Raw genomic sequence first — 15,003 nt, 5'->3', positions numbered from 1 at the left:
TTTACTGTAGAGCATCAGTAAGCCTATTACCGTGCTAAATAAACAGTCTCACTAATCCGATTGCATTGAGAGCACTTACTTTCGCACGTTTTAGCTATTAATCGGTCGTCGTACGATAACCAAAAGCCGGATGGTATCGTCACATGAGGGCTCGATTATTTTTATTGGACTGTATTATTCTAATCGAGCACGTGATCCCAGATGCGATCGTTTCCACGGAGAAGTGTTGTGTTGCGCGCAAAAAAAGTAGGATGCAGCCACTCGTGCATGATAGTGCCGGTCCTTTTCCTCGATAGCCCTACACGAGAGATACGTGAGACGCAATCTCAAATTTATCAGCGTTCTAATGTATTGTAATAACCATTAATGTAAAAATCTTTTTGATTTTATTATTGCAATAATAACTGCTTTATTAAAACTTTTTAACGACTAATGTCATTACTTTTATAACGTTATTTAAATTTTTATTCTAAATAATTTGAATCAACTATAAAAATACCAAAATATAAGTTAATACATTATTTTATAATACCTTATATTGCATCTAATTTGAAACATTTTCATTATGTAATAAACTTTGCAACAAAAGATAATTATCTGTAATTTTCTTCAGTGAGTAATACAATGCATCCTTGCATAACTAAATTCACGTAGCTATACTCATTTAGCTATTTGATAATTTTCTAGAAATAATGTATATGTGACGTGTATTCCAAAGTTTTCCATTTTTCTCGAATGCTTCTATATTAACCTTCTCCGTAAATAAAATAATAAATATAGTAAGATACGTAAAAAAAATTAATAAATGCCGATAATACAATATTTTTATATTAAAAATGTTCTTGATTTTTATATAATAAAAATACGTATTCCGAAAATACATTATCATGGAGAATCTTAGAGAAATGTTTAGAATTATAAGATTTTATTAATTATATAAATTTATAATTTATATCAAGCACAATTTTCTTTTAGTTTTTTAAATTTGTATTGGTTTTAAGAGTAGATATTTTATATCGCGTTCAGTCCTTTTCATTTTTGTTTCGATTGGCTGACAGAGGTTTGTACGGTGTCGGTATGCCGAAGTGAAAGTGACTTTTACGATCAAATCATACCCTTTATAGAAGATGCTTGCGTATGTCTGACCTCGATCCTAAAATAATGGTTATTACCATGGATTATTGTGCGTCAATTGCCATTTGAACTCTGCACATATTTATATTAAATTGGTAATTATCTCTGCGTACGTTTTCTGTGGAACAAACTTTAAACTCTATTTAAAATTTACATTTTAATAAATTGTATATTACTGTCTATACGTTGTACAAATAAAATTTATTTTACTCATTAACATTAAAAATTTAAATAAAACAAGTCCAAAATGTGTTTTTTTTTTAACTTTCCATGTCACATTCACAAAATGCTATGAATGATAGTGCGACCGTACGGAACATATTTAGATAATTTGTCAATATTTATTATCTGAAACATCATATAAAGTTGAAAAGAATGTCCTCATATTTTGAACGTGAGATAAGACCAGTGGTTTATCTAATCTATCATGAAAGCTACGTAAGGTTTCAGTACGTAAACTTTATCAACTTTTAAAAGACGGGTAAACATATACCTTTAACTTCTGTTTCTGCAGCATTAAATAATTGGTAGTTTATCTAATAAAAAATTACTTCAGTTTAAAAGTCCAGATAGTTTAGACATGCATGCATAACACATTTATTAGATGATATCATACTTCAAAAAGATGGGTTTATATATTTATACATTTTTCCGACATACTTTGTGAAGAATTCGAGATATCTATCCTTTGAGACGAAAATAATAGGTGTCTATTATTTGAGATATCTATCATACTTGATGGAAAATGCTTGATCCAAAAATTTTCTTATAAAGCATAATATGTCACATAAATAAATTTTGCAAAAATTTATTATTATTTATTAGAAATATATTATTTTATTTGTTAACAAATTATTCTTTGAATGTATTTTTCTTTAATTTTTATATTATTTACTCTCTCATTTCTTAGCAATAATACAAAACTTTTAAATCCATTTAGATGCACACACACACACACAAAATATTTTATTAATCTTAATATTCTTGAGCTCGTAAAATATCTGTGTGTAATATATAAAGAATTTTTATGATTTACTTTGTATGTATGATACGCTGATGTTCAGTTCAGCGAGATGTGAATAACATTCAATAATTCAGTAACGACGCGTGCGTCAAAATTGTTTGCTGAGCGTTTCTCGATTTTTCAAAAGTGTGTCCAGATGGAATCATAACGAGAGATTCGCGGAAATTAATGTTTGTCTATAACCTTGTATCTGCGTAACTGCAATATGAGTTTGCTACTTGCGTTTATTATCGCGATGCGAATTATCTGATCGGTCCGCGTGCAAACTAACACGATAAAGCTCTAATTACGTTCGGCAGATAGGTGCAACACACGTGCAACTACACTTGATAAATATCGAAGCATTTCATTGCGGACTCAAAATACAGATGCACATTGCGCAATGTGTGATATCACTCATACAATTCTATCCATACAACCAATCGCGCGAAATATGTATGAGTAATATTATAAATGCAGAATATGTTAGCATTCCGTGCATTCCATTTATTCTTTTTTGAGAAGCTTGAATATTCGACATTTTCTCATTGAGACTTTAATAACAATCTTGATATTCAAAAGCTTTTCTTATTAATTTCAAGTGCATTTTAATACAAATTTTAATAAAAAATTTTTTAACAAATTTAATGTCAAAATGAAATAATAAATAAATAAACAATTACAATAAATTTTTTTTGTACATTTAAACGTAATTATATCAAATTTAAAGGACCATTTTATGTACTGAAACATATATTGTTCCATTCTAGCATAAAATAATTATATATGATTGTTAAAAGTCATTATTTATTATGGATAATGCAAATGAACATAATAGACCAGAAGGGTTAATCGATGTTTTCATTATTCAAAATTATTACCACAGAAATACCACACTCACGGATGCGGTTCATCACAGGTTTCGACAGGCGAATAATTGAGCTATTATTGATCTATGTCAATTTATAAATTTATTAGAACAAAAGATTTAACAATATACAAATTGACAAAATTCTACTCATACAAATTGACAAAAAAAAAAGCAAAATAGAAATATTTCAAGTTGTGAAAACGTTGAACATACAATTTTTTTAAATTTTATCAGAAAAATTGTATTATATTATATGTCATTATTTAATCAAAGTACATAGATTTTTAATTGACTCTTGTTACGGTACATACTTCTAATATGAAAATACGAAAAATCACGACATGATGTTTGATAAAGTGACGCAATATCGTCCAATTAACCTCGCGAAGTCGAATAGTAAACTAAAGAACAGACAGAGGGAAACGCCTCGATGATGAAGGGAGGAAATACAGAGAACGAACAGGAAAGGTCTTCATAACGTGTCTCCGCTTTCGATCCGTCGACCAGCTCTTAGGGGTGCCGCCGATTCAGAGGGTAGATCTGTAGTCGGTATTAGGGGAGACCCAGAGGAGGGTTCTGATATAAAAGATTCTTTGGGAACGGGTCTCAAGATTCGATCACAGGGCTTTGTCGAGCAGGCAACTCAGCGCGACGGCTGCCAGACACTGGCCGCTTTGGACATTTTCTCAAGCTCGGGTCTTAACGATTCATCAGGAGGATCCTGATCGCATCCTTTGAGAATTTGCTCGCGGCTATGTCCTGACTGATTACCTTGTCGATGTCGAATCCCTTATCAGAAGACAATTGCGACGACGGAGACTTGTAGCCATCGTGATTGCTATCCTGATCCCGTTTTGAGATTTCCCCATTGACTTGGCCGTTATTAAATCCTTGTAATTTTCACGATGCAGATGGAGAGAGCAATTTCATCGACATTAATAACACCTGACTCCAAACTGTCTAATTAAAGCTCTTCCACGATATAAGTTTGTTCCTCTTAGAAACAAATTTTAACAATTAAGTACAGTTTATCATATAAATTAATAATCATTTTTTTAAAGTTTGTCGGTTTTAATCATGTGCAGTATGTCGAAATATAATGAGTTGAATTACAATTTTGCTTCATTTAATATTCGCTTACACCCAACAAACCAACCAATGATTTATGTACATTTTTTTCAATGTACGTTTTTACACTGTCATAATGCTCTTTCTTTTTTCTATTTTTACGATTATAATATTATTAATATTTTATATTAAGATAATAACTACTTTTTTTACGTCTGTTATAATACTACGACTTGTACGATTAAATCCTGCAATTTCCATTTTCCATCTCATGAGGATTGACGTGAGGTCGACCCTATGTTTACTCGCCACGGGATGTTAATCCTTCGTCACTCTCGAGGGGAAGCCCTTCATTAATGTCGCTTGAACTATTGACCGAATTGCAGAAAATAAATCGTATTTTTTTCTGCTTCGCTGTTATAGAAGCGCGAGAGGTCGCCGGGAAAAAGGATGGATCGGCTTCGACGAAGTTTCCGGGACAGTTTCCGTCGGCGGAAAGACCCTCACGTGCCTGAATCTAGCAAACCTCATCAGTGGCAAGCTGATGAGAGTGCAGTGCGTTCAGCTACATGCGCTTTTCATGTTAAGGTAAGCGAAAATCTAACGCGAAAGTTTCACGCCATCTAAATATGAAAATTAATAACGCCATCTAATTGGATCATGTATCAAAATTATCAAAATGATTAGGATTGTTGTGTTTGGCATTCCTTGTCAAAGTTATAATTAGGTTTATTCTATTTGCTACTATATTTTTGAGATGCTGTAAATTATTGATTATTCATAAATTTGTATCGTTGGAAAATTATTATTTGCTCGGAATAATTAATTTTGAATAATTATTATTTGTTCGAAACAATTATTCATTATTAATTTGCATAATTAAGTTTTTCTTGTTTGCTAATGTAACATCGAAAATGCATATCATTTTTAGTACCGACTTTAATGTTAAGGGTTAATCAAAGTTAAACAAAGATTTTACAAAATTAGAATTGGCCTTTTGACGGATGAATAATTTAACTGATATCTTTACAGTACCTGGGATGTGTAGAGGTGTTCGAATCGAGAGGTATGCAGGTTTGCGAGGAAGCTCTCAAAGTTCTCCGAGTAAGTATTTTATGACAAATATTTCTTAAAATTCAATACAACTCTTCTACGAATTAGTTAAAAGTGTCAATTTTTACTTAGTGATTTGCTTTTTACTTATTATATCTTTTATAAATACAATTAATTTTATTTATAAGAAAATATAGGAATAGATAATTTTAGAAATAACAAGTCATTTTTTATGAAGGTCTTTCCATTTTAAGTATTCAAGAAGCTCCAAAGAAAGTTGACAAGCCTTGTGAAAGTCAGACGCGTTATATTTTCCAAGTCCTTCGCCTTGACTATATTTATCGGAGCTTACATATAAAGAGCCGACATTGACACCAAATAGTCTGAAAATAAATCAGCATTCTAAAGGTCAAAGGGCAACTCGAGCAAACGAGTGATTCTCAACTAACTTTTCAGAATTCAAGACGAAGACCGGTACGAGCGATACTTCATGTATCCGGAGACGGGCTGCGCGTCGTCGAGGATGAAACAAAAGGGTTGATTGTCGATCAGACAATCGAGAAGGTTTCATTTTGTGCGCCGGACAGAAATCACGAGAAGGGATTTAGTTATATCTGTAGGGACGGCACGACGAGGCGGTGGATGTGTCATGGATTTTTAGCGTTGAAAGAATCGGTAAGTTAGATATCTTTTTACCCCATTTGAAGGGATAGTTATCCTCTCGTACAAGGGGTGCTTTACTCTATCGATAAGGGATGCATTAGTTGGTGCAGTAGAATTGAGAATATATGCAGCATCGGATATGATAGTGATAATATAAGAAGCAAATTTATATAAGGCACATATTTGTAATTGCTAATAGATATGTTTTCTATGGCATTTTTTAATTTTTAATTTATGTAATTTTTATGAAAATCACCAAGCCTTCTAGTTTTTGTATATTTCTGTTGATTAAGACTTGTGTGTAGTTTTTATCGGTTCTAATATGCATGTTTGATATTACCTTCAATCTAGGAATAAAATATAAATGACTCGTTAGTTTTTTAAATTATTCTTATATGGATAATGAGGATATCCTTTTGACGGATTTATTCTTTGTCACAGGGAGAGAGATTGAGTCACGCAGTGGGTTGCGCTTTCGCCGCGTGCCTCGAGAGGAAACAGCGAAGGGACAAAGAATGCGGTGTTACAATGACTTTTGATTCGAAGACTTCCACCTTCACGAGAAGCGGTAGTTTTAGGCAACCAAGTCTCACGGAACGATTGCAAGAATCGCGCGATCGTGCAGTAGGTCAGTACATATTGCAATCTATTAAATAATATTCTCATTTAGAAACAGTCTAACAGATAGAATCTTGTAAAATATTATTCTTTAAAATTTTCCTATAAATTTTGAAAATCTATTTATAAAATATATTTGGAAAAATAAATTTATAAATTTGTGCAAGTAATTAAAAATATTTATCAGCCTGTCGAATGCACTTGAATATATTGTGCTGTTTCTACGTTGAAACAAATATTTGCTATTAATATATATGTATACTTTACTACACAGATTTATGTTTTTCAGATGTTCCTCCGGTTAAGCAGGTGTACAATCCTTTCGCGATCGAGAGGCCACACGCTACTCCATCTATGCTGGAGCGACAGGGTTCCTTCCGCGGTTTTACGCAATTAAATCAAGCATCTCCGTTTAAGAGGCAGCTCAGTCTACGAGTTAACGATCTTCCTAGTAATCTCGAACGCACACGTAGTCACAGTCTCGAACCGACGGATTTGTCGCGAATGCCATCAGCGCTTTCGCACATTGTACCTTTAAAGCCCCCAGGTGAGTGTTTATGGCTTTGTTTCTCTCTCATTCCTATTTTATTAAAATCGTACCGGACAATTATTAATGAGCGAGTGAATCAACTGCTGACAAGTATATACGCGATATAATTATATACTATTAATTTAAATGAATCTGATTATTGAATAACGATATGCTTCTCCGTTTTTACAACAGAGTTCGAAGGATATGACGAAGGTCATTATTTGTTCTTCCCCCATGTTAATCCCATTGTTGCTTGCTCCTCAAACTACCCTTGAACATACTCGTTTTCTACATACACAGTATTTCACATGGTTGCGTTAAGCAGACATGAACTGATTCCACGACACTACGAGAGTGTAGCTAAAACGTAATTTTATTCCATCCCAATGTGTTTTTTTGCTCGTGCTTGTCATTGAAAATTATTCAATGCCACCCTACATACTCCCACTTTACACTCATCCTGACACATATTTGTACATCCTGTAGCATGCCTTATATAGCATGCATCCCAGCACCATGTTGCAACATTTGAATTGCATTAAATATAATGTTAATAAACGTGATCTCTTTTTGCTTCTCCGCCCAGTGAGTCCAATACCGGAAATATCTCCCGGTGGTCAGGACAGCGTCTCCGCGATGTGTCAGCAGCTTTCTCGAGGGCTTTCTCTGCTCTCGAGCAGCGACGATTTCGGACCAATGCCATTATCTTATGCTGCGAGCTCTATCGCCAAGCAGCTTTTTACAACTTCTCCAGGTACAACTTTTCAGAAAAAAAACTCTGCAAATTATTTTGTCATTCTCTATTTCAGTCAATATTTGCAGTGCATTCAAATTATAATTTTCATAAGACGGTTTATATCCTTTTCAGTCACGAACAGCAATTCGTTGGATGAGATAAAACTGCAGAACGGCCCCAGTATTAATAACAATAACAACAACGATAAGAATGATGAACTCAGCAGTCTGAATCATGTCGGACCCAGCTGGCAGGAATCGGCATCCCCTGTTCTTGCGTCGAATCACAGGCTGACGCCCATCCTTAAGACAAGCAACCTGAGTCCCGTTCTTCCAAGGACGAATGCGCCCACTCCAGTTGTTATGAGCGCACCTGTTTCCTCCAGTGTGGGTGCTTTCGGCACGCCACCGTCTGCAGCGAGTCCTGCTTTCAGCACGGCTTCTACATCCTCTTTAGGAAACACGTCTACGCCGGCCGTGAACAGATCGCCAATTCCAATAAATTCAGCGATAACTCCGAAAACAAATTCTCCCAGTACCAGTACAGCATCTGTTTCCCCGGCCAGTACGACTGACGTCGCTCAAGTTTCATCGGCAACCGGCATTCCAACAGCTTTAGTAAGTTGAATGTTTACCGCAGTATATAAATAAGTCTCCTGATACAAGAAAAATCTACTTCTTATATTATATGCTTCTTATAAATTTTTCAAATTGAAGAAAATCTTATTGAAACGTAATGTAGTGCTATAATTTTTAAAACTGTATAAATAATTCATTCTTTGCTTTTAAAATAAAATATTCAATTCGTCGGCTATTATTTTCTGGGTAAATGTTTATTCCATTTTCTAGTATAGATAATATAAAAAAGATTTTTTTAGTCTGCGATATTAAGCCGAAACGTTTTCTCACGAGTTTCTCCATTCAACAGGTACAACCACTTTCCACAGCAGCTGGTTTACCAAAACCAGAACAATGGTTGGGTAGCATAACCGGCTCCGTGCCGTCGCCGGCGCCGCAACAGACTAGTCCTCGACGAGCACCCCCTCTTCACGCGAGGGCGCATTCGCTCGGGTCGGCTGCAATGAGCCAGACTTCCAGAGGAGGACCTTCCGATCCGTTTGACGTCGAATGGGCGGAAATCGCCGCCAGAAATCTAAGGCAGTCGACCACGACGAATCCCTTCATCGTGCCGAACGCGACCCAGGCGTTTCAAGTACAATTGTAGCGTCAGGAGTTTATTAATAACGTCGCCAAGTATTTCCGCTCGAGTACATAGCGGCCGCACGCCCGCTCGCGCTTCGATCCCTCACACGATCGAAAGTACTACACATGAATCGCGTAGCCTCGACCGCGTGATGACGCGGTCTGGTTTCCGGTTAGGTAGCACGTTCAACTACGAGTCGCTGGAAAGATCGATAAGAAGCCGAGGGCGGAGAAAGCGCGACGATACCTTTTGTCGAGTCGGCGTTTGATAGCAACGACGGTAGCAGCGAACTGAACCAGCACAAAAGTCTCCGTAAAATACTTTCTAGATAGATAAGTATACGCGCACAGCCTTAACGACCTCAGTAAAAGCAAAAATAAGACACGCATAAACGCATAAGCAGACAGGGGACACAAAGTTTCACGCACCGATAATAATAGGCTACATCTCGTTAATCGATTAAGAAGAAGCAATAGATGTCGCGAAGTACACGTACGAGCATAGTTCCCGACGGTACCAATAATTATACTTAAATGTTTGTCACGCGATGTTGTAATTGGATATCCCAATTATCTTGAGTAGAGTTAGGCTCGAACCGAGCGGTTATCGTCGTTCTGCATGAAAAACGAAATTGTATGCACCCAAGATTACGCTGCACCTTTACTGTTTTTTTTTTTTCCAAAAGAAAAGTATGTAGTATAGTTGTACTTCGTGGTCGTACCGCGACCCGGATCACGAAGTGAAGTACCTTCCTCTGGAAGGGAACTTGCATTTCCGGCGGGCTCACCCGGCTCAGACGAGCGCGAATAGACACGTTTCGCTGAACGTGAGATGTGGCTATTTCGCAAGGGGATTAACATCCATGAGAGACTGTGATATTGACGTGAAGTGGCCAGTACTTAAGCGAACAGGTTCGAATAAATTATCAAGTATCGTGAGAAACTTGCTGAAGGTCGTTGCGCCGCGTGGTAGCAGAGGATGAGCGATCGTGAGCTCGGGTATCACAGACTATCGTCCCGTAGCCGGCAGAAAAACACCCTAGATTATTTAAGATTAGCTGTTGAAGGTTTAGCGGAGACAGTACGTGTCTTGCATTATCGTTGTCTATTATACACACGATCGTGTTGCATTTATTCTAAGGACCGAGGACTGCGGGATGATAATGTAAGAAATCCTCGCACGAGGACGACGCTCGCGGAACGATTTCTTCGAGAATCTAGATGCGAGACGGTGCTTCCGCTCTGTAATAATACAATAGTTGCGAAAATTGTTTGCTGAGCTGATCCTCAGATGCGAGTTCATATCTATCTACGAACTAATCGCGGTCGACGATGTACGTCGTAGCGAATTAACGGGTTTCCTCAGTCCCAATTAGTAATTGATAGTATCCCGTGAAATATCAGTATTGCGCCTCGCAGCTTTCTGTCTTTCAAGCTAACGGCTGCACTTTCGGTTTTTCGAAACGGATCGAGGGTAAACATCGAGAAAGGCCAAGAAAGATATTAAAAGGGATAACTGAGGCATGTGTATGCATTGTACATAAATTAATTATATAAAGCGTAACGCGTAGGAGGAGTATAAAGAAATTGCAGAGAACGTGGAAATCATTCATTAAGTCGGCGACTCAGCAATGAGAAGAATTTTTCCATCAAGTTCAATCGAAGCGTACAATCGAGCTTCCATATTTTTTTCCTCTCTGAATCTTACTTGTCTTTTAAGTTTTCTTTAGTTCTCACTCATATTCTAATAATTTTCATCAAAGATAGGGGACATGGATGGAAACTCAGAGGAAAATCAAAAATAGGCAAGTCAATTCGATTCTGATGATGAAAAATAGAGAAGCCCGGCTGTAATAGTATCTTATAAAATGACTTGTATAATAACGATGCATCGTATTCGTATGATGTCAACTTATAATTTATTTACATACTTAGTTAGTTGGTCTTAAAGAGAAATCCTTGCATTATTTTTAGGAAAGCAGGTCAAGTGTCACGAACATTCTATAATAAACACATATGTATGTATTATACATATCTATGTAGATATGTACTATAAACATAGGCATTCCTGAAAGATTTACACAGCCCATTTGGCCATGCGATTTCATCGATATCGCACCTAATGTAATTTATTTAATCACGCTAAATAAAAAGCATACTTAGATTGATATTCTTCCACACGGCAAACTGCATTTAGAAATATCATCGCTTCGATTGTAATCGATTTAATCGGATAATCGATTAAAGCAATTTAGGGATTGTAAAGCAAAGAGTGCGATTTTCTGCGAAAAAAAGAAACTTTATCGTCATTGCGAGTTGTTCGGCAAAAATGGACTTGGTTTTTCGAGCCACCTTCCGTCCGTCCCGAAAATCAAAAGGTAACAAAGAGAAGTTAAACGAAGGAGTAAACATTGTAAAGCAGCACAGGGAGCGATTGCTAGGTACTTATTGTGGTACTTATGAGAACATCGGTTAATCAATGTACTTAAATATTAACATATGTAGGTCATTATTAGCGAGATCATCGCTAATCGACGCACGTCGTCGATGTCTTGTTCTTTATTCGTCTCTTTCATTTTTCTCATTCTTATTTTCTTTGGACTGACATTTCTTCCGTTTTCCGTTCATTTTCCGAGGAAGTTTTGAAGGGAACTTGTACATAACGTAACGTAGCATAAATTCGTTATGACATTATGTTTACGTACTTATTGTTTTCCTTTTACGTTCTTGGTCGATGTACGCTAACTTACACGGTTTATTTGATTAAGATCAAGGGAGAGCGGTGTCTTGGTTGGTCTCTGATTGATATTTATAATTTATGCAAGCACTCAATATTTTTTGTAACTTTTAATCAGCGCGCGAGCAAAATGTTTCGTTTAGTTAGCTGTCTTTTTCGCCCACCCGAAAAATGCAGGGATTAGCCAAGACGCGTTCCGGTGTCTCGATCGACTGAAATAGGCGAGTGCATTTAAAGAAGCAATTTACAGTGGCATACACACGCATATACATTTAAAAAGAGAGAAGAGGGGAGAGAGAGAGAGAGAGAGAGAGAGAGAGAGAGAGAGAGAGAGAGAGAGAGAGAGAGAGAGCGAGAGAGACGCCGGGACAAGATTATAGGCGAGTAGATGCACCGCGTGCCAAATTCAAAAGTGCAACCGCGTTGCCTGCCAATTGGTATATCGTGCACGCTTCCGTGGTTGTGTTGTACATAGTGTCGCCGGTCGATTCCTGGATCAACGTACGACTTAATACGTGTATATTTCGTAAAGGTATTGTTCATTTTACATTGTATCTGACACTGTAAAAATACGATTTATTATATAATATCTGTTGTGATTACGAACATGTCTTTCATTTCTTTCACCTGCTCCCCGCATCTTTCAAATAAAAGATTTATTAATTAATCTCTTTCCATTCTTTCAAGGCATACTATTTATTTATTCTATATTAAGCCAACAAAAATAATTTGCCAAGAAAAATAACTTGTTGCCTCAAATAATTTGATTGTGCTGAAAACAAATTTTGAAATGTTACGATAGCTAAATGTAACGTCATCAATTATTGTTTCATATCGAGAAGAAAAATTAATATGCATTTTAAAATAATGTGTAATTGAGAGTAATGTGTAACAAGAGTATCAAAATTATTGAAATAATGATAAAAAATGACATCCAGTATATGAAAAGGAACAGAAAAACGTCAATTTTTCCAGACAAAAGAAAATGTTAATCGATTAGGCAAACAATCAGACGTTTAGAAATTTTGATAAAATGTAACATATGTATAAATTTACCAAGTTCGTTGAAATTGTGACCTAATATGTGCTAGAAATCTTCTCTGTCCTACTTTATTTCCTAAAGAAAAAAGAAATGTCTTGCCGCACTAACCAAAAGAAGAAACGACCAAGCTCTTTGCCCCCACCGTGCTATCATCGTAAACCGATACCATTTTACTGTCCAAGCAATGATTGTTTGCCCCCAGAACCGAAGGTTTCTAAACATTGTCGTTGTCCACCTTTAGATCCACCATTGGTACGCTAAATAACATCCAAGTAGACAAATTTTGGATAGACGAAAATAAAACAAATCCAAATAACCCTAAAATCGATGCAAATTTTTGTTTTACAATTTTAATTATAGCAGCAATATGCTTCATCCCGTATTTATTCAAATAGAAAAAGACGTGTTATATGCAAAAAGTTTATGACAGTATTTTCTCCAATATCAGGCTATATTTTTGTAGACGTATAAGCCAAGATCAAAATATTCGCCGCCATCGCCTACTATATGCATTGCTGGACTTTGTCCACAACCATCATATCCGGAGTCATATTGCCGGCCGTCAGTATCAAAAATATTTCCGCCATCCTCCGGCGTTCGATTTTGCATTTGTTACACGGGCGAAGGAACAAGTTGCTATCCTTGCTACACGTCCAATTTACCAGAATGTCCTGTCAACATCTAACTATTGCTAAATGTCTCCTGCAGCAGTAAATTGCTAGTAGCTATTATCTAATAGCACTTGATAAAAACATGGTTTATATATACCTAATGAAATCAATATGATTGAAATACCTGTAATAATTAAATTACCGTCTCTATATTAATCGACATAATGCTAAACCATTAAATATTTTGACTTTTGCCCATTTTTAGAATAAAAAGAGAAATTTGTTACTTGTCGATTTATCGACAATGTACATGAAAAAAATATATATATAAAATATGAAGATGCATTTTGCTTATAATATTCTGTTTTAAAAAATAATTGAAAAAATTATTCAATTGTCTTTAATTTTTTTCATAAAAGTAAAATTATAATTATGTTGTTTTATTTTTATTTTATTCTTATCATCTTAAAACAAAGTTAAAGGAGTTGTATAGAATTAAAAACTTAAGATTATTCAAAATTTTATCAATTTAATCAATTATTATAATTTTATCGCAATTGCAGTTAATTATGGTTTAATATTTGTTGAGGCGATATTTCATCAAGCACTGACATTTGACACAGACTGCAGATGTCGTTTAGTAAATCGCTTGACAAGAAATTCTATTGAAATTAGTTGACATCCGGCGCTAATGAGTTTTACAACTAATAATACTCCAAGTTTCGAGTTCGACACTGCTTCAATTACGTCACCGCTATTCCTTTATATACATAGTTGATTAATATAACTTATTGCAACATACTTAATTTTCATCAATATCGTATAATTACATACAATGTTAATTGTAATATAATTGTAATTTGAATATGTTATTTTAATGTCTATTTTATGTAAATAAGCGTACTGATGGTCAACTTCAACCTTTGATATTGAACGAAATAGATTAGAAAAATTGTACACAACATTTTATGCAAATCAAGAGACATTAGTCGAAAGATCAATTTACCACAATTGACGATGAGCAAACGATTAAAAAGCGAACAGTACAAATTCAAATAGAAAGTGTACAATTGAGATGCATTACAGGCAAGCCACTCATACAAGCTCTCTACACAACTCCAATCGGAAATCCTCTTCTGCCGTGTCAGTATCGCGGTGACGTCGTGTCGGGTGTACACGACTATATACAGGGTGTACGACGAAACGTCGCTCACGAGCAATTTGTTTGGCCGGGGTGCGCGCGACCGTTAAGCCGATTAACGCAATCATGCACGAGGTAGATCGGGATCGATGGCGAACATCGTTCGTTTCGTATAATACCCGCATTATCTGTCATTAAGCACGAGTCGACTGGCGATTTTACACCGGATTCCGTCGGCTCTGTCGTTTTATTCGTTTCCGTCCCGACGGCGCGACTGCTACATATTTTACACCTATCACCGGCTGCGCTTTTTTTTATCCCGCCGCGTTTCGCCCCGGAGTTTCGCCTAAAAAGTACCACCGTTAATGCTAAATCCGCGGTGGACTATGACAGAGCATTACAGACTGAATGGAATGCTTTTACGCGGCTCGGGTTTCGCAGGCACGCGCACGCTTACCGCTGCGGCCGGTTATAAAATGGAAAATGAATGGTCGAGGGAAATCTTGGCCGTTGTTATTTCGCTTCGACGGGAGATCCTTTGTCCTCGGGCTTTTCCTATTATTGGCAATCGTCGGCATGTGCCGCACATAAA

The 15,003-nt window shown here is 36.2% G+C and overlaps 1 protein-coding gene across 3 annotated transcripts in view; it reads left to right on the top strand.

Moving 5' to 3' along the window:
* numb (NUMB endocytic adaptor protein) overlaps nt 1-12,219 on the top strand; it is a 53,622-nt gene extending 41,403 nt beyond the window's left edge. For 2 of the 3 annotated variants that reach the window (XM_012373625.2, XM_012373623.2), the window contains 9 exons: nt 4,500-4,664; nt 5,109-5,180; nt 5,586-5,804; nt 6,234-6,420; nt 6,700-6,957; nt 7,135-7,155; nt 7,529-7,696; nt 7,811-8,295; nt 8,606-12,219. In XM_012373625.2, coding sequence (XP_012229048.1) covers nt 4,527-4,664; nt 5,109-5,180; nt 5,586-5,804; nt 6,234-6,420; nt 6,700-6,957; nt 7,135-7,155; nt 7,529-7,696; nt 7,811-8,295; nt 8,606-8,902 — 1,845 coding nt within the window. In that variant the 5' untranslated portion in view covers nt 4,500-4,526 and the 3' untranslated portion in view covers nt 8,903-12,219. The remainder of the gene's footprint in view (nt 1-4,499; nt 4,665-5,108; nt 5,181-5,585; nt 5,805-6,233; nt 6,421-6,699; nt 6,958-7,134; nt 7,156-7,528; nt 7,697-7,810; nt 8,296-8,605) is intronic. The other variant, XM_012373624.2, reaches the window with a different exon arrangement.
* Nucleotides 12,220-15,003: the final 2,784 nt, after the last annotated feature.

The sequence above is a fragment of the Linepithema humile genome, chromosome 5 (genome assembly GCF_040581485.1).
Source record: "Linepithema humile isolate Giens D197 chromosome 5, Lhum_UNIL_v1.0, whole genome shotgun sequence".
NCBI lineage: Eukaryota > Metazoa > Arthropoda > Insecta > Hymenoptera > Formicidae > Linepithema > Linepithema humile.
Note: the sequence above shows the minus strand (reverse complement) of the source record. Positions and strands in the feature narration are given on the sequence as shown.